Source organism: Magnolia sinica, chromosome 11 (genome assembly GCF_029962835.1).
Source record: "Magnolia sinica isolate HGM2019 chromosome 11, MsV1, whole genome shotgun sequence".
Taxonomy (NCBI): Eukaryota; Viridiplantae; Streptophyta; class Magnoliopsida; order Magnoliales; family Magnoliaceae; genus Magnolia; species Magnolia sinica.
The window spans coordinates 4920004-4945875 of record NC_080583.1 but is presented as its reverse complement, the minus strand read 5'-3'; the positions used below and the strand labels follow the sequence as shown (position 1 = coordinate 4945875).

At 39.1% G+C, this 25872-nt stretch overlaps 1 protein-coding gene across 4 annotated transcripts in view; it reads left to right on the top strand.

Annotated features, from left to right (window-relative positions):
- Positions 1–3026: 3026 nt before the first annotated feature.
- The window catches only part of LOC131218612 (uncharacterized), a 37295-nt gene continuing 14449 nt past the window's right edge, over positions 3027–25872 (top strand). For 3 of the 4 annotated variants that reach the window (XM_058213256.1, XM_058213257.1, XM_058213259.1), the window contains exons 1-9: positions 3028–3353; positions 7709–8111; positions 8214–8391; positions 8514–8653; positions 20241–21093; positions 22196–22296; positions 22583–22727; positions 22812–22880; positions 23035–23080. In XM_058213256.1, coding sequence (XP_058069239.1) covers positions 3254–3353; positions 7709–8111; positions 8214–8391; positions 8514–8653; positions 20241–21093; positions 22196–22296; positions 22583–22727; positions 22812–22880; positions 23035–23080 — 2035 coding nt within the window. In that variant the 5' untranslated portion in view covers positions 3028–3253. Of the gene's footprint in view, positions 3354–7708; positions 8112–8213; positions 8392–8513; positions 8654–20240; positions 21094–22195; positions 22297–22582; positions 22728–22811; positions 22881–23034; positions 23081–25872 lie in introns of all 4 variants that reach the window. The other variant, XM_058213258.1, reaches the window with a different exon arrangement.

Genomic DNA, 25872 nt, shown 5'->3' with positions numbered 1-25872 from the left:
GGTTGGAGATCGCTAACCCACATCCACCTGTTGGGTAGGCTTGGGCATGGCCCGCGTCTGATAATATTCTACCAGGATCGACATTTCTTTCAGGGAGGGCTCCTATGATCAACAGTGCAATGCAATGAATGATGGATAATGTATAAATGTATTATTTTCATAACTGTCATAGATATTTGTCTTGATAAGAACATTCATATGTAAATTTAATGTACAATTATCATAATCATGTAATTTGACACAAATTAACAAGTGATTTACTTTAACATACAATATTGCAACAAAACACTCAAATCAGTCTATCAATCAATCAAACAATCACAAATAATTTATTTTAATTCCAATGAATCACGAGACACGTTGGGTTACTCACTTGAGTCCGGTAGTATATAATCTACTACGTAATTAGGTTAGTTTGAATTAAGAGATTCTATCAGTTACATCAACAACAATAGTATTCATCTGGTTATATTACACGGTGAAGCCCATCTTTAATATATATCTTAAGTGGTAAAACCATAAATGATCAAATAATTAAATTTATGTTTATTAAATTTAATTATCAAATTTTAGATTAAAAAAATCCTACAATTAAATGTCAAATGATTAATCGAGGTGACCTACTAGATGATTGGATCATCCAGATTTTTGAGGTCTTGACATATTTTGTTTCTACACATTAGATGAATGATATAGATCTAACCATACATACACTGATGACTCACCTCGACTTTCTACGCTAAGTGATACTAATCAATTGTACATAAATTAAGTTTTATTTATTAAACATATACATTGATGGCCCATCTCAAACACTCATAGATGACATCAAACTATCATCTCAACCATCCAGAAATAAAATATGATTTTCTGAAAATTCTTAATGGAATTAAACACTCATCAATGACATCGAAAGAGTGTCCAGTTAGTTTGGCAACTAACTGAAGAAAATCTATAAGACATCGATGAGGTTGAGAATCGTTCGATGTCGCCGAAGGTAGCATCGAACGGACTGTTGATGACATCGACAGACCCAATAACATACTTGATTTAAGACATTTATTACAACATAAGACCCAATAATTATGCACATCTTTATACATAACGTGTATATAAAAATGTTTAACTTATATGTGTTTGGCTTAATTAAGTTCTTATTTAGTTAGAAAAATATATTGCAAATATAGCTTGTAATTTAATTAACTTGCAAAGTCCTATAACATTGAAAAAAAAAAAAAAACCTACATAATACATGGAGTAGAAACTTAAGTTATTAGGTTTGATAAAAGAAACGAGGAAAAAGCGGAGTGTCAATCCTTTTTTATTTCCAATAAAAGGTACCATTCGTTTCAACTTTGAGCTGATTCATGCCTATAATATCTCTATTTGTAATAGAGAATTGTTGGAGTACATGCCACCGTGTTATAATACAATACATCATTTTATTTTGGATGTATATAGAATGCTTCATCAAAATGCCAAAATCCAACATAAAAAAATAATATCATGCTTGGCTGCGTGCATACGATATAAAAATGGTATCCTTGTGCATGTTTTGGCGGTAAACTCACGAGCTTTTAACATGAGTTAATGACTTCGGGTTCCCATTGTGCTGGAATCTCACTACTGTGTGAGGGCAGGGGTGTAATTGTCGTGTGTTAAACTTAAAAAAAAATAAAAAAAATAAAAAGAAGTAAATGCTTCGTAAATAAAATGACAAATTTGCCCTTTTCACCATGTCCCATCCAACACCATGCGGGGGAATCCAGCACCACCTTGTACGGTGGAAAATCAAAAGTAAAAACTGCGACTCGGCTAATTTCAACCGTTAGATAATTTGTCTTCTGCCTTGAACAGGAACCGTCAAAATAACAACCTTATGATCGAAGTTTTGAAATATTTAATTCGAGAGTTGCTTCCACCATCCACCGTCCAATGTGAACCCTGTCAATTCAACGGCTGGAGTCATCCAAAAAAGAGCCTAAATCCAACGGCTATGCAAACAGAAGAAAATAAAAGAATTGTACGGTGCTTGCAACCGGTGGTTGATCATACACACGCATCCACCCTTCTGTGCATACATAGATGCTCAATCCAGACCGCTCCATCTGTGGGGCCCTCCATGAGCACATCATAAAGATTCACATCTAGATTATCTTGACCGTTTAATATGCGAACAATCAAATGGAATTTTGAAAAGAAAAATATTCAACGGCCCACATTTAACAAGCAAATGCCCATTGATCTAAGTCAGCATTATCCAATCAAAGAGATCTCAGCACACCCCCTCTACTGGATTAAACGCATGTTTGCCACGTGTACGGCGGATGCATGGAAGGCATTTTCCAGCATTATTCTACCGGACTATCAGATTCCGTATCTACTGCAGGAAGCGATATACCGTGCCTTTGATACACTAGCAGTTGATAAACGTTAAACAGGTGCATGACAGGACACCCGTTCGCGATTCGGACCGTCCACCAAGTGGGTCCCACCATAGACATGCTCCTATTGAAGAATCATGCTGGTCCACTCATCAATATCCCAACCGTCCATTTTTCTAAACAACTGCGGCCCACTTGATGAGTGGACAGGTCACTTCCACAAGAGGCCTACCTCAGGAGCGGTCTAGATCTCGCGCTCAAGAACCGGTTTGACACGTGTGCTGCTGATTGCCTCTTCAGCGCAAATAGCTTACAAGCATGCAGATCCACGCCGTCCAAACCGTGGGACCCATCATGAATAGATCAATGCCAAAAAAGCACATCAATGGAACACTGTCAGCCATCTGAGTTCCTACTAAATATGGACGGAGATACAGTTCTTAAATTAAGTTAGGTTTCGTGGCCACTGGATTATTAGGATGACCTATCCAAACCATGGCCCATGAAATAGACGGTAGCGGATAGAGATTGGTTGCCCGTAAACCATTTTGAACGGCGGATGAGGTGCCACAATTTAGTTAGAGCTGTATCAAACATACACCATAAGCATACCTATCTACAGATGCCAAAACACACAGGAATTTCATCTTTCTTCCCCACGTACGCCTGTGAATGTGATATGTGAAAAAAGCAGTGGAAGAATTTTCATCTCCAGAATTGCGGAAAACCCCTTCTATTTTCTAGGGCTTGCAAAAAAACCGAAAATTTCTAGGGTTTTCTTCTTCTCCGTCTTTCATTTCCCATTCTCCAGGACTTGATAGAATTTTTATCTCTCTCTGAGGAGGAATTCCAGTTAGGGCTTTCACATCATGAAGGCGATGAATTCGCTGCAAGATTTGATTGAGGAAGCGAAGGTCCGGACGCTGTGGTGGGCAATCTGTGTCTTCGGGATCGCCTACTTCTTGTCGCGTGAGATTTTCTTGCAGTTTCTCATCTTTTTATTTTTCTTCAATTTCTTAGAAGTGTTTGATTATCATCTGAATCGAAGAATTGGGGCAATTACATTGCATATTATGTGATCTGGGCTCTTTTCTCACTGAAATTAGGGTTATTTAGAAGGATTATAGTATTATTTGCTGTAATTGGGGTGTGATTTGAACTGGGTAATGTAGGCTTTTGTTGAATTCAATCCATGCAGGGATTTTATCATCTTCGGATTGCGGTTTGAGAAATTTAGCTTTGGATGCACTTGTTTGCGCTATTGAATTGAATTGCTCTGGTTAATTTGATAGGTGGGAGTTTACCAAATTTTAACTGCTTTGCAGTTACATTCCTTTCGAGTTCACTTGAACGTGATAGAATCGCAGATTCCGAACCTAGTATTTCTGGTCGTGTTATTTCCACTTTATTTAACTAATTGCTCCAATCCAATCCAACACATCTTTGTCTTTTGTGTGATATACGTTTGTAAAAAAAAAACTGATTGATTATACATGTGTTGGTATTCTTAATGTGGGTAAGAAAAACCCAAAATCTGTTTTATATAAGATTGTAAGATATGTATTATCAACATAGGTTCATAAAATCATAAGATACAGAAAGGTGTGTCTGAACTAAATGCATTTGAGTTGTAAGAATATTGTACGTGCGTGCGTGCGTATTATATTAATAGGCAGAGATTGTTTGCGGTCAAAAGGGTGCTGCAATGGCAACATAGAAGCTGGGCTGATATCTATGGGCCTGTTTGATTGATGCATATGGCTGTCAATTGGTACCTGACTGACCTATAGGCGTGCGTATTATATTAATGGGCAGAGATTGTTTGCTGTCAAAGGGTGCTCCAATGGCAACATAGAAGCTGGGCTCATAGCTAAGGGCCTGTTTGATTGATGTGTAGTGCTGTCAATTGGTACCTGACTGACCTGATTTAAACGTATGCTTGGTTCCAATTTTTGGACCATCTTAAAGTTGGTTTGGGTGGTGTACCTAATCTGGTAGTCATCGGGTGACTAATTAATTTCAGTACTAATATTATATATTTGTATAGACACTACAACAAAATTTGTTTTACTTGTAGAATATAAATGTCCTCCTAGGATTCAAACTGAGGTCTGTGGCTTCAGTGCCCATGCTGTTAACTACTACATTATGGAACCGGGTTTCTTTATCCGCTCCTCCTATTAGAGGGTTCCTATCATGTAAATGCCCTCACCCAAGAGTCAGGCTGGTCTGCTTGTCAAGTTGGGTGCTCTTGCAGACACAAATCTGGCCAGTCCACACGTTGGAGGTGGGTTTGGTCCACCTGTTGAGTGGATCGACCTGATTTTCGTGCTAGGCGATCTTCATAGTGGAGCCAATTTTTTTAAATGGGTTGGATGTACACAGACATACACACCAGATTAGGCAAGTCCACTCATTGTCCGCTCATCGCACATGTGGCCCACCTGTTGAGTGGATTGACCTGTGGGACATCTATAGATATCATAATACGAACATCCCCACCTTCATGGGATGTGAGCAATGTGCCCTGACCTTTTAAGCAACGTGGGAACAACAAGTCATGGATTTGGACTGTCTATTTTGTTTCACACCAACTATTGGAAGGCCATGATTAAAAAATCACACCAATTGAATGGTCCTAATCATCTAATCAATAGCATGAAAATTGACAGTCAGGATCGAGCAGTGAAAAAAAGTCCAATCAACATCTTAAAACATCTATCCCATAGTGTGGATACGGGTTTGATGATCTAGATAGACAACAGTGGAAATGCCAGAAAATGAAGGGCCCAGTTAGAAACCCAAAATTTTTAAAATTCATTCCGAAGCTTATGAGTTAGAGATCCATCCGAGAACTTTGGTGGTGGGAAGTGTTAGGCACTTTCCCCAACTGTGAAATTGCTGTCTTTATTCCATCAAAAGAAGTGAAACTTTTTTGAAACTGAATGTCAGTGCAATATTTTTCCAAATGTGAAAAGAAAAACTGCAGAGAAATAGAAAAGAGAAGTGAGAGAAAAAACTCCCTGAATGTGTATTGTGGTGTCTTTTTGGGAATCGATTGACTTCGACTCTTGGAAAGTCTTGTCTTCAGCATCATCAACTGGTCATCATCATCTAAGCCTTATACCAATTACTTGGGGTCGGCTACATGTATCTGGTTCCGATTGTTCGGATTCACGATGGAAGTTATGGCATAAGTTTGACGCTGGCTGCCAACCTAATGCAACCCCTGCCAACTTGAATTCCAAGAAACTAATCCATCTTTGGGTAGCCTATTGAAGGATAGAACTCTTGCGGTTCAAGAGGCAAACTCTTTTATTTGGCTTGTCCATAGCTCGGGTTGGTTATCGTCTAATGCATGGTGCACCTCGTAATCAATCATCCCATATCATTGTTGGTTTTATGGTTCTCCTCCTTGGGTGGTGGCGTTTGGGTGGTTAGTGGGTAATAGGACAGTTCTTAATATTGATAATTTGCAAAGAACTTTTCTTATTTTGCCTATCACTTGCCTAATGCGTTTGGAAGCATTGGAATCGGTGGGCCACCTTTTCATTCATTGCTCTTTTGTTCGTAAGGTTTGGGATCATTTTTTGGGAATGTTCCATATTGCTTGGATGAAGCAAAGATCAGTCGTTGAGCTTATGTGGGCTTAGCACCAAGGGGGAGTTGGGAAAATAGGTAAAGTGATGTGAAGGATGCTCATTTTTTGGGTTCTTTGGGGCAACCGTAATAGGAGGGCTTTTTAGAATAGAACTTCTTCGGTTCAAGAGGTTATTAGGGAGATTAAGTGGATTTTGGTGGATTGGGCTTCTTTTGTTAAACAAGTTAAATCTGTAAATCTTTTCTCTTTCTTTGAGTTGTAGTTAGCTTGTATTCTTTTGTTTGCTCTTCATGCGTCTCTAATAAATTGCTGTTATCTCTCTCTAAAAAAATAAAAAAATGGCAAAGTTAGTTAGAAGGGTGAATTTTGTGATTAGAGGGTAGGCTGGGGTGAACCAGGGTCCTAGGGGTAGTTTGTAGGGAATAGATTGAAAAATTAGAGCTGCGTATTTTGGGTAGGGTTAGGGTTGGGCATTAGGGTAGTTTATAGCTAACAATTTGCCTTTTGGTTGGTTTAGGAGCTTAACTAAATTTCTGCGAACAAAAAAGTTTTGACATGACCCTCTTTCAAAATCAATTAACATAAAAATTCAGGATCTCATGTGAGGTGGGGTGCCTACACATAGGAGTTACCATGTAGTGTGTATGATTTTGAAGAAGCACCTTGGTCAGATGCCTCTTCCCATCTGATCTCTCATAAAAAGCTGACAGTTACAAAGAAAAGGTCAACATTCAAGGCACTAGGATCATCAGATTGGCATGAGTTTTGCATCATGGCCTGCCTGCCCCTAGTGCTACGGAATGAGTCCAGATTGATGATAGATTGTTCCACAGTCAAATTAAGCTTCGGGAACATTGCTACCCCATAAAGGTGGGGACAGATATTGTTTCCCATATAAATTTGTATTTATGTATTCCTTTAAAGCACCAAACAGGCCCTAATACTAAGTGTTTCTTATCTGACCCAGACTCATGTCATTGAATCTATTATGGACAGAGAACAATTTATATTAACCTTGTATCTTAGCATTTTTGGTACTGTTTATATGGTTTTGGTGTGTTTCTAGTTGAGAAACGTTATGCACAGACAGGCATTTAGTCGCACAATATTTGGTCAAGCACTGGCCCATCAATAAACATTCTCACATTACCAAACCAACCCTGAATTGGGTGCATGACCAATCATCAAATGGCCATGCGAATACACAGGATTTCTCATTTCTATATTTTCCGTAAAAATGGATGTCTCATTTCTAGTTAACAATAAAACATTCTTCCACATCTTATTTTTTTTAAGGTGCGTTTGGTTACACAAAATTTCATGAAATATCTTGAAAATTTGCAACAAATTAGACTGATTAATGATGAAAGATCATGATATTTGGTGCAACCAAATGCACATTTATGCACTAACATTTACACAATAGTAGTTTTCTTAATTTCATTGTCTGCACGGACATGTCAGCATCCCTAGATCCACATTTCTAGCAACTTGTGTTTGTATCTGATACTGATTTAAGATGTCTGTAAAATAAGTCACATAGCTGATTCTTAATGATGTGCTGGTGTTTGCTACATTTCCAGACATGTCGAAGAACATGATAACTATTATTCCGTTTCCATTTCATCCTGGGTTAGGCGTTTGAGATAGACTCTCAAGCCATATCAGCCAATTTCTGGTCATGAATTTTCTTTTCCTAATGTCTACTACATGCTTATTGCAGACACAAGTAAATCTATGTGGACAAATATCCCCATATCCATTCTTATGCTCTCTGGATTGCGCCTTTTATCATATGAGGTGGATTTCCGTTGGAAGGTTCGTCCGGTTCATCGACAGTCATATCTATCTCATTTGCAGAAGAAACAGCTGTCACTGGATGATCCACGTCTTTCAACTTTACCAACTGCACCAAGATGGAAAAGGAAAATTGATTCTCCTCTTGTGGAAGCTGCGATAGATGATTTCATTAATAAGATTTTGCAGGACTTCATGGTAGATTTGTGGTATTCATCAATTACTCCTGACAAGGAGGCCCCTGAACAGATACACATATTAATCAATGATGTTCTTGGTGAGATATCTAGAAGGCTTAAACAGATCAACCTTCTCGACTTATTAACAAGGTGCTTTTACATTACTTTTGTAAGTCATCAACAAGCTTTCTTCAATCGACTGAATAGTTGTGTTCATTCATTGTCAGACTCAAACAACATTCCATGTTTCAGGGATATGGTTGACTTAATAGGGAACCACTTAGACCTCTATAGAAGGAATCAGTCTTCCATTGGTGCGGATGTCATGGGAATACTATCTTCTGATGAAAGGGATGAAAGGTTAAGACACCATCTAATAGCTTCTAAGGAGCTTCATCCTGCTCTGCTCTCTCCTGAGTGTGAGTACAAGGTGTGAGTGGAGCCGTTCTGTTAGCAATATTTGATTTTGAACTGATAGAAAACCTTTTGATGTGCTGCATTGCTTTTATCTAAATTGCCATAGATGTTTATTTTCTTCCATGGTGGTTTTAGGTTCTTCAACGGCTTATGGGTGGAGTGTTGGCTGTAGTCTTAAGACCACGAGAGGCTCAATGCCCCTTGGTTCGGTGTTTTGCCCGGGAGCTTTTAACTTGCTTGGTAATGCAACCTATAATGAATTTAGCCAGCCCTGGGTAAGCTTTCAAATTGTTTATTGGTAGCTTAGTCATTTTCTGTAACATTATGTTGTTGCTCTTGTTGCATTGAAGTGCATATTTTAGCAAAACATTTAGTTTAAATTTGTAAAAAGTTACCATTACAATCATTTTCAGGTGAGTTGTATGCAACTTGATGAGTTCTATGTGATCTTGCATGATTTGAGTTGTCTACTTTTTCTTTATTGACTATTTAGTTGGCCACAAATAACCATGTAGTGCAATCCTAAAGGGGATGCAAATGAATCAAAGAAAAGACAAACAAGATTAGAGGGAAGAATCCAACAATCCACTAGCTAAGTGCTGGGGATCTCAACCGCCCCTCTTCCACCAAATGGAACCAAAAGGAAAACCCCCAAACTGAGTTTTTTTATTTATTATTTATTATTATAATTCCATAATATCATAATCAGCTGCTACAAGGAAGAAGGTCTTTTATATTGACTTTGATAGTTAAAGAAAACTCTAATATAATAGGAAATGACCAAAATAACCTCGAATCCTGTCACCACCATATGGGTCTTATGTGCATCTGCTATAACTCTTAAATGGCATTGAAATTGTATGATGTTGGTCTCATTTGAAACCTAACTCAATTGGCTATTAGATGGGACCAATTTTATGTCATTTTGACATTATTTGATGCCCAAAAAATGGCCCACGAAGAAAGTGACCAAAATACAAAAGGGGAATTAGTTTAACTATTTCCAACTCTAACCACGAATTAAAAGATTGCCAATCTAGTTCATAATGTATATCCAAACCATTAATCTTCCATCATACCAATCCTAGCCCTCAAAGTGGTCCACATCCTTGTTCGGGACACTTGGATGGGCCTATTGATGCGGACACCAGGCCATTCAAAGTATATCAACGCAGGAGGCGTGTGTTACCCGTGTCAATGTGGTTGGATGACAGATACGGGTCGGGTCTCTAGAGGTTGAAGACCTTACACATGTGTTCGTGACATGTGTAAGTTGCTTATAGGAGACACTTGGACCGTTGGATCATGATGATGGTGTGATCGGACCGTTGGATCGTCACGGCCCACCTTCATTACACCACCTTCACGGCGCTATCATTGGGGTCTATCGGGCATTTTCAATTTGCATTTAGTTTATGAACATTAAACTTATTTAAGTTTTGAGACAGTTTCTGCACAAATTTGTGCGAATTTCTTTTTTTTGAAACTTTGTTTAGTAGGGGTATTTTGGTAATTTCATGTAATTACGAATTTATAAGGGTTGCCCTAAACCCATAGCATATGATGTTAGGTTTATGAAAAAAAAAAGAAAGCTTTTTTGCTTTTGATGATCTTATCTTCAACTTCCAGTGATTGGAAGAGGGCGTGAGGCCCAGGTAAACGATTTCTCATCCCCTACTTCTTTCTCTTTCTCTCTTTTCTCAAGGTGTTCTTTTCTTTAACCTCAGTCTCTTCCTTTTCTCCTAGAATCTTTAGATCTAGAAGCCAAATCTTGTTTCTTTTTATCTAGATCATTAGACCTCAAAAGATTTTCATCCCCCCATAAAACCCATCACCCAAATCTAAATTTGAAAAACCACCATTTTTTTATTTTTTTTTTCTGAAATTTCCAGATTTCCTAACCTAGGAAATTCCTATTTTTCTGGATTAGAAAATCCACTTGGATCGTTAGACGAACCTATTACAAGACGAAAGTTCTATCTTTCGCCGGATCCAACTAAATTCAGATTTTAAGATTCAATACTTCGTGTTTGTGATGGATGGCCCTAATCAATGCTATATTAACCTTATTTCTTTCTTGTGTTTATGATGTATAAAGCAGGTTAATATTTATTTGTTTTTTTAAGATTGCATGAATCTGCCCCTTTCAAATACCATGCTCATTTAAGGTTAGATTAGGCCGTCCTACATCAATTTTTGGTATCAAAGCTTAGGTCCTTGCATTGGGTCGTCTTAGATCGAGTTATCAAGAGTCTAGATTGTTATTTTATTTTATTTTTTTCTATGGTTTCATGCATTGCATATAAAGTCTAGATCTGAAATTTTCAGATTTGTAAATAAAAAAAAATAAAAAATAAAATTCTAGATCTGAATTTTTCCACATTTGCATCATTCTAAAAGTTAGGATCATCGGTGTCTATAGTCTTGTGTCAAAACAATCTCCTAGAGTCGTATTTTAGGAAACCTAAGTTGAGTCTTATTGTGTATGCCCACTCGGACTGGTAGAGGATTTGGTCTACGCCCGATTTTCAATATGGAACAGTTGACTGAGATGATGAATACGATCAACCAATGTTTGGCCGCCATTGAGGCACAATCTAGGAACACGAATACCCGTATGGATCAGATAGAAGCATCCTTAAGAAAAATCTTTGACATTGGAGGGGATGAACAGTCTCACGCAGGAGTAGTTGAGAAACGGGTAGAAAATCGTGGTAGAGGTCGTGGAGCACGTGGCTGAAGGGTAGGACGTGGAGGGGTGCGAAATCCGCAGCCCGCTGTCGAGTATCATGACCGTTATGATGTCGATGAGAGGGTCTTAAAGAGTGTTAAAGTAGATGCTCCTAGTTTTGATGGGCGTCTTGACTCAAAAGCATTCCTTGATTGGTTAGCGGATATGGACCATTATTTCGAATGGTATGAGATGTCTGAGAACCGACAGGTGGGGTTTGCAAAAATGAAACTTGTGGGTCAAGCTAAATTGTTTTGGACAAATACGGACAGTAGGATCGAGAGATCAGGAGGTGTCCCAGTCGCACATTGGGTAGAGATGAAGGAGTTATTAAAGGAAAAATATCTTCCTCTCTCTTACCGTTAAAAGCTCCTAGATCAATGGCAAGCATTACGCCAAGGATCTATGTCGGTTGCAGATTACATCGCAAAATTTGAGGAGTATATGATGCGGTGTGATATTCAGGAGGATCCCTTAGTGATGCTGGCGCATTTCAAGGTGGGTCTTCGCATGGATCTGCAGCGTGAGCTTATGACCCATGCAGTGAGTGACTTGGATCAGGCTTACCAAGTTGTACAAGAGTTAGAGCTTTACCTAAAGTCTCTTGCCACGAGGCGCTTTGAGTCCCAAGACTCTACTGTTAGATCTGGTTTTCAGGAAACCAAACCTAACATTGGAAGTCAGCCTAAGGCGCAGGCTAGTGCACCGCCTAAGCCTAAGGATGATAAGGGCAAAGGTGTCCTTGGTGCCAATCTTGGCAGTGGTAGTCACTTGAGATGTTACGAGTGCGGATGTACAGGTCATTTCGCATACCAGTGCACAACAAAGACTCGCAGGAAAGCCTTAGTCATAGACGAGTCAAATGAAAATGCGGATGAGATGGGTGATTATGAAGTTGAGGAATATCACCCAGAGATAGGTGCTAGCGATTATGAAGAAGAAGAACCAAAGACTGCACCACTAGCTGTAGTTAGATGTGCTTTAGCGCAGGCCAAAGAGAGTGATGATTGGCGCAGAAACACAATTTTCTATACGCTTATCAAGAGCGGTGACAAAAATTGCAAAGTCATCGTGAATAGTGGTAGCTGCACAAACGTGGTCTCAGCTAGCATAGTCACTCGTTTGGGTTTGAAGCCCATCCCTCACCCTCAACCCTACAAGGTTTCTTGGGTTGACACGTCTTCCATGCCTGTGTCCCAGCAGTGTTTAGTTCCTATCCAAATCGGTTCATATAAAGACATGTTGTGGTGTGATGTTTTACTTATGGATATAGGTCACATCACTCTAGGGAGGCCGTGGTTATACGATAGAGATGTCACAATTTTTGGTCGCTCAAACGTGTGTACATTCACGCATGAGGGCCAGAAAATCAAGATTAATCCGTTGCCACCCAAGAGCCACATGGACAAGGCTAGGGATGTGAAAACGAGTGGGTCAAGGACGGATGTGAGGAAATCTATTCCGAAGTCTCTACATAACTAGATGCAAAAGAGTTTGAGAAAGAGACAGAGGATGATTTGACGGTATACGCCCTAATGGCTAGGGAAGTTACACCCGAGGTTCATGTAGAGTTATCCCCTGAGGTGACTTCAGTTCTTGAGGAGTACAATGATGTATTCCCTGAGGATTTACCGGATGCGCTTCCACCTATGCGGGACATCCAGCGTGCCACTGATTTCGTCCCGGGGTCTACTTTACCGAACCTTCCTCATTACAGGATGAATCCTGCAGAGCATGCAGAGTTGCATAGACAGGTAAATGAGCTCCTGCAAAAAGGTTTCATCTGTGAGAGCATGAGTCCGTGTGCCGTACCAGCGCTATTAACGCCAAAGAAAGATGGTACGTGGCGGATGTGTGTGGACAGTAGGGCCATTAATAAGATCATGATCAAGTATCGGTTTCCGATACCAAGGCTTGATGATATGTTAGACATGATGGCCAGATCCACCATTTTTTCCAAGATAGACCTCAAGAGCGGGTATCACCAGATACGCATACGCCTTGGAGATGAGTGGAAGACAGCCTTCAAGACGAAGGATGGGTTGTACGAGTGGTTGGTCATGCCCTTTGGCTTGACTAATGCACCCAGTACTTTTATGCGTGTGATGACCCAGGTTTTGAGACCCTTTATCGGGAAGTTCTTAGTGGTTTATTTTGATGACATACTCATATATAGTACCACTAAAGAGCTGCATGTCGATCACTTGAGGCAGGTCTGTAGTGTCCTGAGGGCGGAGAGGTTATGTGCGAACCTTAAGAAATGTTCGTTCTTGTCTGATAGGGTTGTCTTCTTAAGGTTCATAGTGTCGTCTGTAGGGATGCGAGCAGATCCAGAAAAAGTCAAGGCCATAGTTGACTGGCCTTAATTGCGGAACATACATGAAGTGAGAAGCTTTCATGGCTTAGCCACATTTTATCGTCGGTTCATTCGAGGGTTTAGCACTATTATGGCTCCCATTACTGATTGCATTAAAAAGGGAGAGTTCATATGGTCTAAGGTCGCAGGTAAGGCATTCAAAAATATTAAACGCAAGATGATAGAGGCTCCCGTCATGCGTCTTCCAGATTTTTCTAAAGTCTTTGAAGTAGCGTGTGATGCTTCAGGCGTAGATATAAGAGGAGTACTAAGCCAAGAGGGTCATCGAGTTGCCTATTTTAGTAAGAAACTGAATGAGGCAAAACAAAAGTATTCCACCTATGACAAAGAATTTTATGCGATAGTGCAATTGCTACGTCATTGGCGTCATTATCTTCTACTGCAAGAATTTGTCTTATTTTCTGATCACGAGGCTTTGAGGCATTTGAATTCCCAAAAGAAGCTTAACCCAAGGCATGTCAAGTGGGCTGCGTTTCTTCAGGAATATTCATTTGTCCTGAAACATAAAGTCGGGATTGAGAACAAACTAGCCGATGCCCTTAGTAGGAGAGAGACATTGCTTAACTCCTTCAGTGTAGAAGTTGTTGGGTTTGAGCAATTGAAAAACGAGTATCCCATGTGTCCAGATTTTGGGGGAACATACGTGTCACACTTAGGTGTCTAGCATAGTTCGGGTGAGTTCGTGCTGAAAGATGGTTTCCTTTTCAAAGGAGACCGACTTTTCCCCGCACTTCTCTCCGGGATTTCTTTGTTTGGGAGCTTCATGCTGGAGATATTGCTGGCCATTTTGGTCGAGATAAGACCATCGCCCTAGTGGAGGATTGATTTTATTGGCCAAGTCTCAAGCGAGACGTAGTCAAAATTTTAGGGCAATGTCGAACATGTCAACTGGCAAAACAGAAGAAGCAGAATACTGGATTGTACATGCCATTGCCAGTGTCACACGCATCGTGGCAAGACATCAGTATGGATTTCGTGCTTGGACTTCCTAAGACAATTAAAAAGCACGATACCGTTTTTGTGGTCGTGGACCGTTTCTCAAAAATGGCTCACTTTCTTCCTTGTTCTAAAACCTCAGATGTGTCCAACATAGCTAAGATTTTTGAGGGGGTGGTTCGATTACATGGTTTGCCTAAGACCATTGTGTCTGACAGGTATGTCCGATTTGCTAGTTATTTTTGGAAGACATTATGGCATATGATGGGTACGAGACTCCAGTTCTCGTCTGCCTACCATCCTCAAACTGATGGCCAAACTGAGGTTGTGAATCGAAGTCTCGGAAATCTACTACGATGTTTGGTGGGTGAACACATTAAAACTTGGGAGTTAGTCTTGCCAGTCGCCGAGTTTGCATATAACAGTTCAGTTAATAGGTCTACGGGTATGAGTCCATTTGAGATTGTTAGTGGTTACAAGCCTAGACTACCCATAGATTTGTTACCAATGTCAATCACCCAGAGGACCTCCGAGTCAGCCGATGCATTTTCCCATCACATTCATGAGTTGCATGCAGAGATTAGGAGGTGGATAAATGCTAGTAATGAACAATACAAAATTTTAGCTGACTTACATCGTAGAATTCAAGAATTTAATGAGGGTGATTATGTAATGGTTAGGATGAGGCCAGAACGGTTCCCACAAGGTACCGTTAAGAAGTTACAAGCACGCAGTGCTGAACCATTTAAGATTCTAAAAAAGATTGGGTCTAATGCGTATGTGATAGATCTTCCACTTCGCATGGGGATTAGTTCAACATTCAATGTGGAGGATCTAATGCCTTGTTTAAGCCATCCCATAGACCCTAATTTTGTTCCAAACCATTGGCCAATTTCTGAATTTTCTTCCCAACCTACACCACCTATGCCTACTATACCTGAGATAAGAGAAGAAATTGAAGGAATTGTGGATGAGCAAATTGTTTCCACTCGAGACAGTGGATTTCAGAGGTACTTAGTGAAGTGGAAGAACAGACCATTATCTGACTGTACATGGTTGGCAGAAGCAGAATTGCAGCGACTAGATCCAGATTTGTTAGAAAAGCACAAGAGTTTTATCTTGCCGGAATCGAGATCTTCTCAGCCGAGGGGAGTTGATGCGGATACCAGGCCATTCAAAGTATATCAACGCAGGAGACTTGCGTTACCCGTGTCAATGTGGTTGGATGACGGATACGGGTCGGGTCTCTAGAGGTTGAAGACTTTACACGTGCGTTCGTGATATGTGTAAGTTGCTTATAGGAGACATGTGGACCGTTGGATCACGAGGATGGTGTGATCGGACCGTTGGATCGTCACGGCCCACCTTCATTACACCACCTTCACGGCGCTATCATCGAGGCCCATCGGGCATTTTCAATTTGCATTTAGTTTATGAACATTTAACTTATTTAAGTTTTGAAACAGTTTGTGCACAAATTTTTGTGAATTTCTTTTTTTTGAAACCTTTTTTTTAGTAGGGGTATTTTGGTAATTTCATGTAATTACGAATTTATAAGGGTTGCCCTAAACCCATAGCATATGATGTTAGGTTTATGAAAAAAAAAAGAGCTTTTTTGCTTCTGACGATCTCGTATTCGACTTCTAGTGATTGGAAGAGGGCGTGAGGCCCAGTTAAACGATTTCTCATCCCCTACTTCTTTCTCCTTCTCTCTTTTCTCAAGGTGCTCTTTTCTTTAACACTAGTCTCTTTCTTTTCTCCTAGAATCTTTAGATCTAGAAGCCAAATCTTGTTTCTTTTTATCTAGATCATTAGATCTCAAAAGATTTTCATCCCCCCATAAAATCCATCACCCAAATCTAAATTTGAAGAACCACCATTTTTTATTATTTTTTTCTGAATTTTCCAAATTTCCCAATCTAGGAAATTCCTATTTTTCTAGATTAGAAAATCCACTTGGATCATTAGACGGACCTATTGCAAGACGAAAGTTCTATCTTTCGCCGGATCCAACTAAATTCAGATTTTAAGATTCAATACTTCGTGTTTGTGATGGATGGCCCTAATCAATGCTATATTAACCTTATTTCTTTCTTGTGTTTATGATGTATAAAGCATGTTGATATTTATTTGTTTTTTAAAGATTGTATGAATCTGCCCCTTTCAAATACTATGCTCATTTAAGGTTAGATTAGGCCGTCCTACATCACCTATTCTTCAACTGATAAGCTTGTGGGTCATAGACGCATCCATTGATCGATCATGTATGGTCTTGGATTGGTGTAGCCAACGAATGAGATTCATCAACTGCACACAATTATAACAAGCCCTAGCACCACCCATCTAAGTAAGTGAGACTCTTTGATATTCATAGCTACCATACGCTAGATTCATACGATATGCAGTGTCTCCCTCTGTATAGAAAATCCAGCCGTTCATATAATCCTTTGCTCAGTTGACCTATGAATCCTTGACCACTACTATAGACTAGGTCCGTTATGGGGGGTGGTGACTATTTGACACATATAGTTTAGTTCTCTGAGGCTACCCCAACTGACGGTGCCCTTATGTGAGATGGCCCCCGATGATTTCACATGCTACCATAACTATACCTGTGTTATGCTACAAATGAGTTTGCCAAACACACCCAATCCGAGGAAAGAGATTCTTCCACTTGAAAAGAAAGGAAAATCAATGTAATAACCAATGAATAATCAAAGCTTTCACTAGTTGATGGCCTAGGTCACGCACCCCACTTGTGAAAAACATGCACTTGCACAATCTCTAGAGAAGGGTTGATGCCCAAGGCTTGTAGGAAAGAAAAATGTCCCAAAAGCTGCTGGTCATTTTTTCTTATTGAGTTTTTATGTGACGGAAAACAAAGAGAAGCCTTAACACTAATCTAGGTTTACATCAAGCATAGACTATGGGCTAGATGTTTTAATCTCAGTATTACAATCTTAATTTAAAGGAAAATGACTAAAATACCCCTATCTACTTAAGTGAGACATAAGCAAAGCAAAAAGAAACAAAAAATTATCAAAAAATACGAAAATATTCTTAAGGGAAGTGCCATTAAAAGACCCCTTTTGTGGATCCAAAAGTGTACTACGGATGCCACAATGCGTGGTCCATTGATGGATTTATGGATTTAGCCCATTATGGAAGATATTTAAGCCCATTTTCATGCTTTAATCCATCCCAAAACTCCTCAACAAGTATATCTGTCTGATCCATTTGCATTTGGTTGCCTATGTCCTCATCATGGATGCATCATTTCCCCCTGGCTTTGAAGTGGTTTCTATTATCCACAAACAGTTCTAGCGATTGGTGGTTGCGGTTGAGATGCCTTATGAGGTAGTGATATCTGGGGTCAAAAGGGGACGGGATGTTCTTTCTGCTTGTGTTTATGTTGTTTAAGAGATTCGATCCTTGATTGGAGGGTTAAACATTTCGTTTGTGCTCACAAGCAAAGGATCTAATTCTTCAGTTTTTTATTTTTTGAAAGTTGGAGCTTTGTGCCCCTATATTTGTGTTGTAGATTCCCTCCTCTTTTGGTTTTTCTTGAATGGATCTAGTCATCTTTTCAGAAAAAAAAAGGTGCTAGTGTCCATGTCCTGCTGTAGTGGGATTTCACCACCTATCGGTATTCGAACCCAAGACCTCGTGTTGAAACTCCTGAGAGTCTACCACCAAGGCAAGGATTCAAACCCCTGTTCAATCAAGGTTAGAAGCAAGTTTTGATATTCCATGAAATATCCTTGAAACCTTATGCAATCTCTGTCTTGAATTCTTGATTGCTTAAATCTCTTCCTTGGTTTCTGTTAACTGTTCCTCACGCATCTATTGAAAATCCTTGCTTTTTGCTGATATTTTCATGCGACAGAGTGTATTTGAGTAACTGACATATTGCTGCTCTGGTTCATAACATCAAGAGGGGCGTTGATAGGGATCGCTGTGAGGCACACAGGAAGACGGTAAGACTTGGGATAATATGAATAATGACTATAATAGTTATGGTAACCTGGATAGGAATCAGGTACTCAGGAGATGAATATGGATGGCCATACTAAGCATGAGAGTCTGGAATCAGAATAATCATACAAAGCATATGAATATCTTCCTTTCATCGACATTTCTTATACAAAACATGTGCTGAACTTTAGGTTTGGGCTTTGATGGATTTGGGGAATGGGTACGTTTTGATATGATGGGCATGCAGTTTTGGGGGGAAGGGAAAACGGTTTGATGGGATGGGCTCGGCTTAGAAGGTTTGGGAAAGAAGGGGAGCATGTTGATGGGGAACTATGGGGACGGGTGAAAAAGGAAGAATTAAAGAAGAGGGAGATGGTTTTTGGAGGGAAAGGGAGGGGATAAATAAAAGGAGAAGAGAGAAGATAGAGCAAGAGAGGAAAAGTCTCAGAGTTCCCTCCCAAGGAAGGAGAACTTGCGTTGATACCAATTAATGCAAATCCCAAATGGTTCAGATAAAAGAAAAACAAGATTGTAGGGAAGAACCCAACCATCCACTAGCCAAGTGCTAGGGATCACACCCGCCTCTCTTTTCCATAAAATGGAACCAAAAAGAGGAGCCTCGAATCTTTTTTTTTTTTTTTAATATCTTAAATCCTTTGTTACAAGTAAGGAGTTCGTTATAGTTTATATGGAATCCGACAACTAAGAAAGCCCTAATAAAATAGCAAATGACCAAATTGCCCTTGAATCCCATCACCATCATATGGACCTTATATACATTGGCCATAACCCAGCGGTGGAATTGCATGATCTTGGCTTGTTTGAAAGCTAACTTAATAGGTTATCGCATGGGACCAATTTCATCTCATTCTGACATTGTTAAATGCCCATAAAATGGCCCACAAAGAATGTGATGAAAATACAAATGCGGAATTAGTTTAACTAGCCCTAACCCTAACAATTAACTGGAAGGTTACTAATATGGCTCAGAATGCACATCCAAACCATTCATCTTCCATCGGACCAATCTTGTCCCTCAAAAGTGGTTGAGATACTTGACTAGGACACTTGGGTGGGGCTGATCTTTGATTGATCAGCTTGTGGGTCCTAGATGTATCCTCCGATTGATTGTGTATGGTCTTGGATGCATCACCATGTCTCAAAAACCCTTGTCACATGGCTACTCCATCTCTGTTTTCCAGGTCACATGCAGATGGAGATAATTTTGTGGCTGATAAAAATGGTTGATGTTGAGGCAATAGGAAATAATCCGTAATCTATTTAGAAAAAGGAAAGTGATCTGTAAAAATGGAATACCCTTCTTCTGGTGCAGGGGAGCAAACTGCACCTGCGTTCCCCTTTTTCTAGCTGGCTTCAAGCAAAATGTCTATTATGAAAGAATGTGTTTCTGCTTTTCTTAATGTATACAACTATGCATGCAACTATACCTATGGGTGGTGTTTATAAAGCTACAAAATATGCACATTTGTTTTATTTAAGAAGGAACCTCCTGTGATATGATGCAACCCAATAGTCTTCTTAGGGTTGAATGATACCTCCATGAAGGAAATGTACCTATAAGTTTTGAAGTCTCTGGAGAGTACTCGGACTGATGTACATAAGTCTGTATGGTTGATCTTTTTCCTTGGTATGAATAGTAGCTGTTGAATATAGAGATTAATGTTGTGGAACTTGATGCACTACAACTGGATTTTGTACTATTTAGATTGGGTATTACGAGATAGTGTACAGTGTTGTCCCTGCTGTTATTTTCACAAGTTGTTCCGTTCTTTGTTTTCTATGGGAAAAATCCATCTTCAACCAAACCATTTCCCTATTTCAGGTATATCAATGAGTTGCTTGAATGTATTTTCCTTGCTGCTAAAGATGACAGGAGTAAAGAGGCCAGACATGATAAGTCAACTGATGTAACCAGTCATCATTCTGTTACCACAGGAGCTTCAAATCAATCCAGTGACATGGCATTGGCATTGGCAATGGCAAAAATTACTAATCATGGAGAAATGTCCCAGGCTGATTGTGTGCATGATATGCATTCACGTCCAGCAGATTGGGCAAGGAGTTTGGATGCTGCAACGCAGAGAAGAACCCAAGTTCTTGCTCCCGAAAATCTTGAAAACATGTGGACCAAAGGAAGAAATTATAAAAATAAAAGTGACAGTCATGTTAGAATAGGAACTAAAGGACCGGTAAAGAAGACTTCAGGAACCATTAGCACCAGTGGGCATGTTGGAAACACGGGGAATGAAAAGTTAACTGACAAACATGGAAGTCCAACAAGAACAGAAGATAAATTTGTGGTGCGGGAAAAGCATGGGTCGTCTCATTCTCAAGTAAGTGGAGAGGTACATGTCAAACCTCAATTATCTCAAGATCTGAACAAGGTACCATCTTTTGAGGGAGGTCACCTTGTTAATGAATGGAAGGAGCATACCAACCAAGCTGCTGAAGGCAACATGAGACTGCTTAAGCGTTCCAATAGTACTTCTGCCTTGAAAAGTCTCCCTGATATTGACAAAACACTTATAGGAGAAACTGGGGAGGCTTTGGGTGCCAAGGAGTTACGTAACCCACATTTGGACTTCCAGAAGGAAGAAGGGTCCAGTGGTGTCAGTGTCTCTGAAGTGGTTCTCCACGGTGAAGGATCCTTGCATGTCCCCAAGCTCAAATGTCGGGTGAGTAACTTCTTACATCAATTTGTGTATTTCACTCTTTCTCAGTGAACTATCATCCTTCTAAAAGGGAAAAAAGACGAAGAAGAGGAAGAAGGTTGGTGAACTGTTATCTTTGTTCTGCCTTTAACTCATGATTCAGTGTGCAGCATCACTTTACTGGAATCTTTTAAGAATGCATCCTCTATTTTTTTTTTTTTTATTTACCATGGATTTGAGGATACCTGTTATTATACTTTCTTTCAGATAAGCATTGATAAAGTTACTTTATCTAAAGATCAGTTGGCTTAATGATAGGCTGGTTCTAGAATCTAGAGTTTGACGCACATTGCTTGTACTTGTGCCTGAAGTCTTATGCCTGGTTGCATGTGTATAATTTGCACTAGTACATATATAAATACCAGTAGCTCTTTTTAAAGTCCTTAATTTTATTTTATTTTTGGAAACCAATGCTACAAGTTTTACGTGCCTGTTTTTTTTTTTTTTTGGAATCCTTAAATCAGAAAAGGAAGCAAATCCTTTTCCATTTCAAATGTTTGTTTAGCAAGGTGAATTTCTACAGAAATGCATTTCTTTTTCCATTCCCATTGTTTGTTTTGCGTTTTTGAATGGGTAAATCTACCTAAACCAAGACAAAGTGCAATAATGACAACTTTAAACATCGCATCAGAGGTCATAGCATTTTCCCACCAATTGAGAAATACTGTGGTTTTTATTGGGGAAATGGTTTTACACACCTTTCGAGTTTTGAGTAATATTGTGGAAAAGGACACTGATTCAACAGTTTTCTCTACTTCTGCAAAAGGGTCAAATTTCCCATAAGTGGAAATCAATTGATTTTCCACCGATTTCCAGGGTTTTCTCTCTAAACAAACATGCCCTCTTTTTTTTTTTTTTGAGAGGTAATGAGGATTTTATTAAGAGACCCATGAACTGGAAAGGAAACATGCCCTTAGTGTTGGTATCTTGAGAAAGATGAAAATGGTTAAGGTCATGGTAGCTTCATTAACATCTTTACTTTCATGTTTCTATCTTATACAAACCTTTTAATTTATCTTTACATTGTATCTTTGCTTCATATCATAGTGCTTACAATTTTCTATAGGTTGTGGGAGCATATTTCGAGAAGATTGGGTCAAAATCTTTTGCAGTTTATTCAATCGCTGTGAGAGATGCAGAGAATAAGACCTGGTTTGTGAAAAGAAGGTACTTCTCTTTTGAAATACTTTTTGACCTGGTTTGTGAAAAGAAGATACTTATCTTTTGAAATACTTTTATCTTAGCTATGTATATCTTAGGTTGAGCAAATTTTTTGTCCTCTAGCATTCCTTCTGACCACAGTTATTTTCTCATGAATCCTGTTGGTAGTCATATATTTTCTAAAATCCTTGGCACTAAGTCTAAGACAGTTCCTAAAATGTCTTTCTGCATCAGAATGGAGAGTTCTACATTTGGGAATTTCGACTGATATTTTATGACTTATTGTCTGCAGATACAGAAACTTTGAGCGACTCCATCGGTATCTTAAAGATATACCAAATTATACATTACATTTGCCTCCAAAGAGGTTTCTTTCATCAAGCATCGAGGATTCTTTTGTTCACCAGCGGTGTATTCTGCTTGACAAATATTTGCAAGTGTGATATAGTTGCCCTGCTTTGCATTCCTTCGATTGTGTATCGGTTCTATCGGGCTGCTTTCTGATATGTTCTTTCTTTCAGGATCTTTTGTCAATAGCCAATGTTGCAGAACAACATGAAGTGTGGGATTTTTTAAGTGTTACCTCAAAGGTATGCAGCCATTCAACATATTGATTTCTGCAATCCTGAGTCCTGTCACTTCTGGTGGACATGCACATGTTTGTATCTTTAGGCACATTTAGGTTCTTTTAAACATGAACAATAGTTGCCACCCTCTAATCCTTTATATTGTTTTGTTCTGAAGAATTATGCTTTTGGAAAATCTACCTCAGTGATGAAGACATTGGCGGGTATGTGGTTCTCTTTGGTTGCTTTCAATTATTTCCATTTGTCTTTTTAACATTCAGCATTTTATATTATGTGTATTCCTCTGTAGAGCTTCACTAAGCCCAAACATGTGCACTAGAAATACCATATACACTCCACCATATGTGCCACTGTGGCCGAAAGGTGCAATATTCAAATCATGAAATAGGTGGGTCTGACCAAGGTGTACCAAAACGGTTACGTGTCGGCCATATTGGCCGATTTGTACTAGTAATGGCCAAGGTGGGGTGTGGGAGAAAAAAGGAACCACAATGGCTGTTGTAGTCCCCAAATCGGCTGTTATAGGCTATGATGGCCGTTATGGCCCTGTGACAGGGAAGCAAACGAAAAAGAAGAAAAAAAAAATCCAAAAAAGAGTAAAAAACAAATACTTGGCTCTCTTCTTCTTCTTCTTCTACTCTGCTGCGCCGGCCCTGTGTTTTCTTCTCCTTCTTCATTCTTCTACCTGAGATTTGCATCTGCTTCATTTTTGGGACCGTTCCCTAAAAGCTAGCAAAACAGATGGATGACATGAATATACTACACATACATTGCAGTGGGCCCCATGATCAGGGCCTCACCCACAGACGTGGATTGCCTACTAACATTGCCAGTAGCCAGTCACTACTGGATGGTGCTCTGTGGGCCCCACCACGATGTATTCGTTTTATCCGTGCCATCCATCCATTTTTCCAGATCATTTTATGGCATGAGCAAAAAAATGAGGCAGATCCAAATCTCAGGTGGACCACACCATAGGAAACAGTGATGATTGAGCGACCACCATTACAAACTTCTTTGGGGCCACAAGTTTTGGAAGCTGATATTTGTGTTTTCCCTTTGTCCAAGTCTGTGTGATGTAATCAACAGGTTGGATGGCAAATAAACATTACAATGGACCCTAGGAAGTTTTTAATAGTGATGATTGAGCGATCACCATTACAAACTTCTTTGGGGCCACAAGTTTTGGAAGCTGATATTTGTGTTTTCCCTTTGTCCAAGTCTGTGTGATGTAATCAACAGGTTGGATGGCAAATAAACATTACAATGGACCCTAGGAAGTTTTTAATGGTGATCATTCAATCACCACTGTTTTCTGTCGTGTGGTCCACCTAAGAATTGAATCTGTCTCATTTTTGGGCTTATGCAATAAAATGAGTTGGCAAACTGGATGGATAGTGTGGATAAAACGTATGCATAATGGTGGGGCTCATAGAGCACTGTTTAGTAGCATTTGTGCCCTGCCCTAAAATTTTTGGGCTCATGCCAAAAAATATCAAGGCATGGATACAACACACATCGAAGTGGGCCCCACGTTTAGGGCCTCAACCGTTAGTGGTCCACTTGAGATTTGGATATGCCTCATTTTTGGATCATGACGTAAAATGAGTTGGCAAAACAGATGGATCGGCATGGATATACAACACATACATCAAGGTGGGCCCATGTACAAGGCCTTAAGAAATTGTACATGAGGTTAATTTTCGAAATATCAGTATCGCGTTACGTATTGCACCCTTGGGATACGGATACATATTGGTTATCATATGGGATATATCGATTGTATCGCGTAATGTATCATTGTTGTTGGAAACATGGGGAAACATTGGAAATTGGTCGATTTTTTCAATGAAATTTCAGTGATTGTTAAAAAAGACATCAATACACACTTACAAATCAAAACATCACAAAAAACAAGTGCACATAATAGGTTTTCTTTATTTGGAGTCCTAATCTATGTGTTGTCTAACTGAATTGATGCAAGTATATTCAAAATTTATTCATATAATTTATAAATGTAAGAAGACGTGTGGAAACACAAGAAATACATTCAAAAGCAAAATAAGAATCACTAAATCAGGTTACATACATGTTTGATTCTATGTTTGGACACAGATTGCAACCAATTTGCAAGAAGTTGAGAAAATTTTATTTTTATTTTTCAAATTTCTACAACTTGATCATTCTCCAAATCTCAAAATCGAAGCTCCCAATCCATGAATTTTCATGCAAAACATAACAAAACATGGATTTGTAACAATTTGACAATGATTTACAGAAAAAAAATGCTCACCGGATCGAACATGTGGGATATATCCTATTATTTGTGCGTTTCGGATCGCATAGGTGGGATACAAGAAATATCGTGGGATATATCAGCCGATATCATCGATATTTAAAACATTGCATGGGGTATATTGTAACTCAAAATTAACCAATTAAATTATGGGAATGTTGTTGCTAAGTCACAATCCTAAATCAAATTGTTTGAACGATTTTAATTGCTGATTTTGTTTTTTGAACCATATTTTAACCATAATTTGCAGACACTTGGTTTTTGAAATATGACAATTTGATATTTTTTCCCTGTCCAATAAATGTCCACTGATCTGTTAGTGAGAATTTGAGGCCGATTTAGCACATTGAGTGTTCGACCAAATCAGCCCCGAATTTTTTCTTAAGATCTATTGGGAAAAATGATATCAAATTGTTAGGTATATGAATTACATAATAAGACACAAAAGTCTCTAGACTCTGATGTTGAAATGAAATGTACATGAGTCACGAAGTATTTAATAAACTAACACTATAAATAATAGTAAACCCTACAAATGTGAAATGTTTTAGTATTGCATTCATTCTAATAAATTTATCGTTGATATTATATAGTTCGAAATTAAATGTAGAAGGTTTCAAGTCAGTCTCAGGTTGTTAGGTTCATAAGTTCATCAGACGGCCCGATACAATATTCTCATCAATCAGTGGACCGCTACAC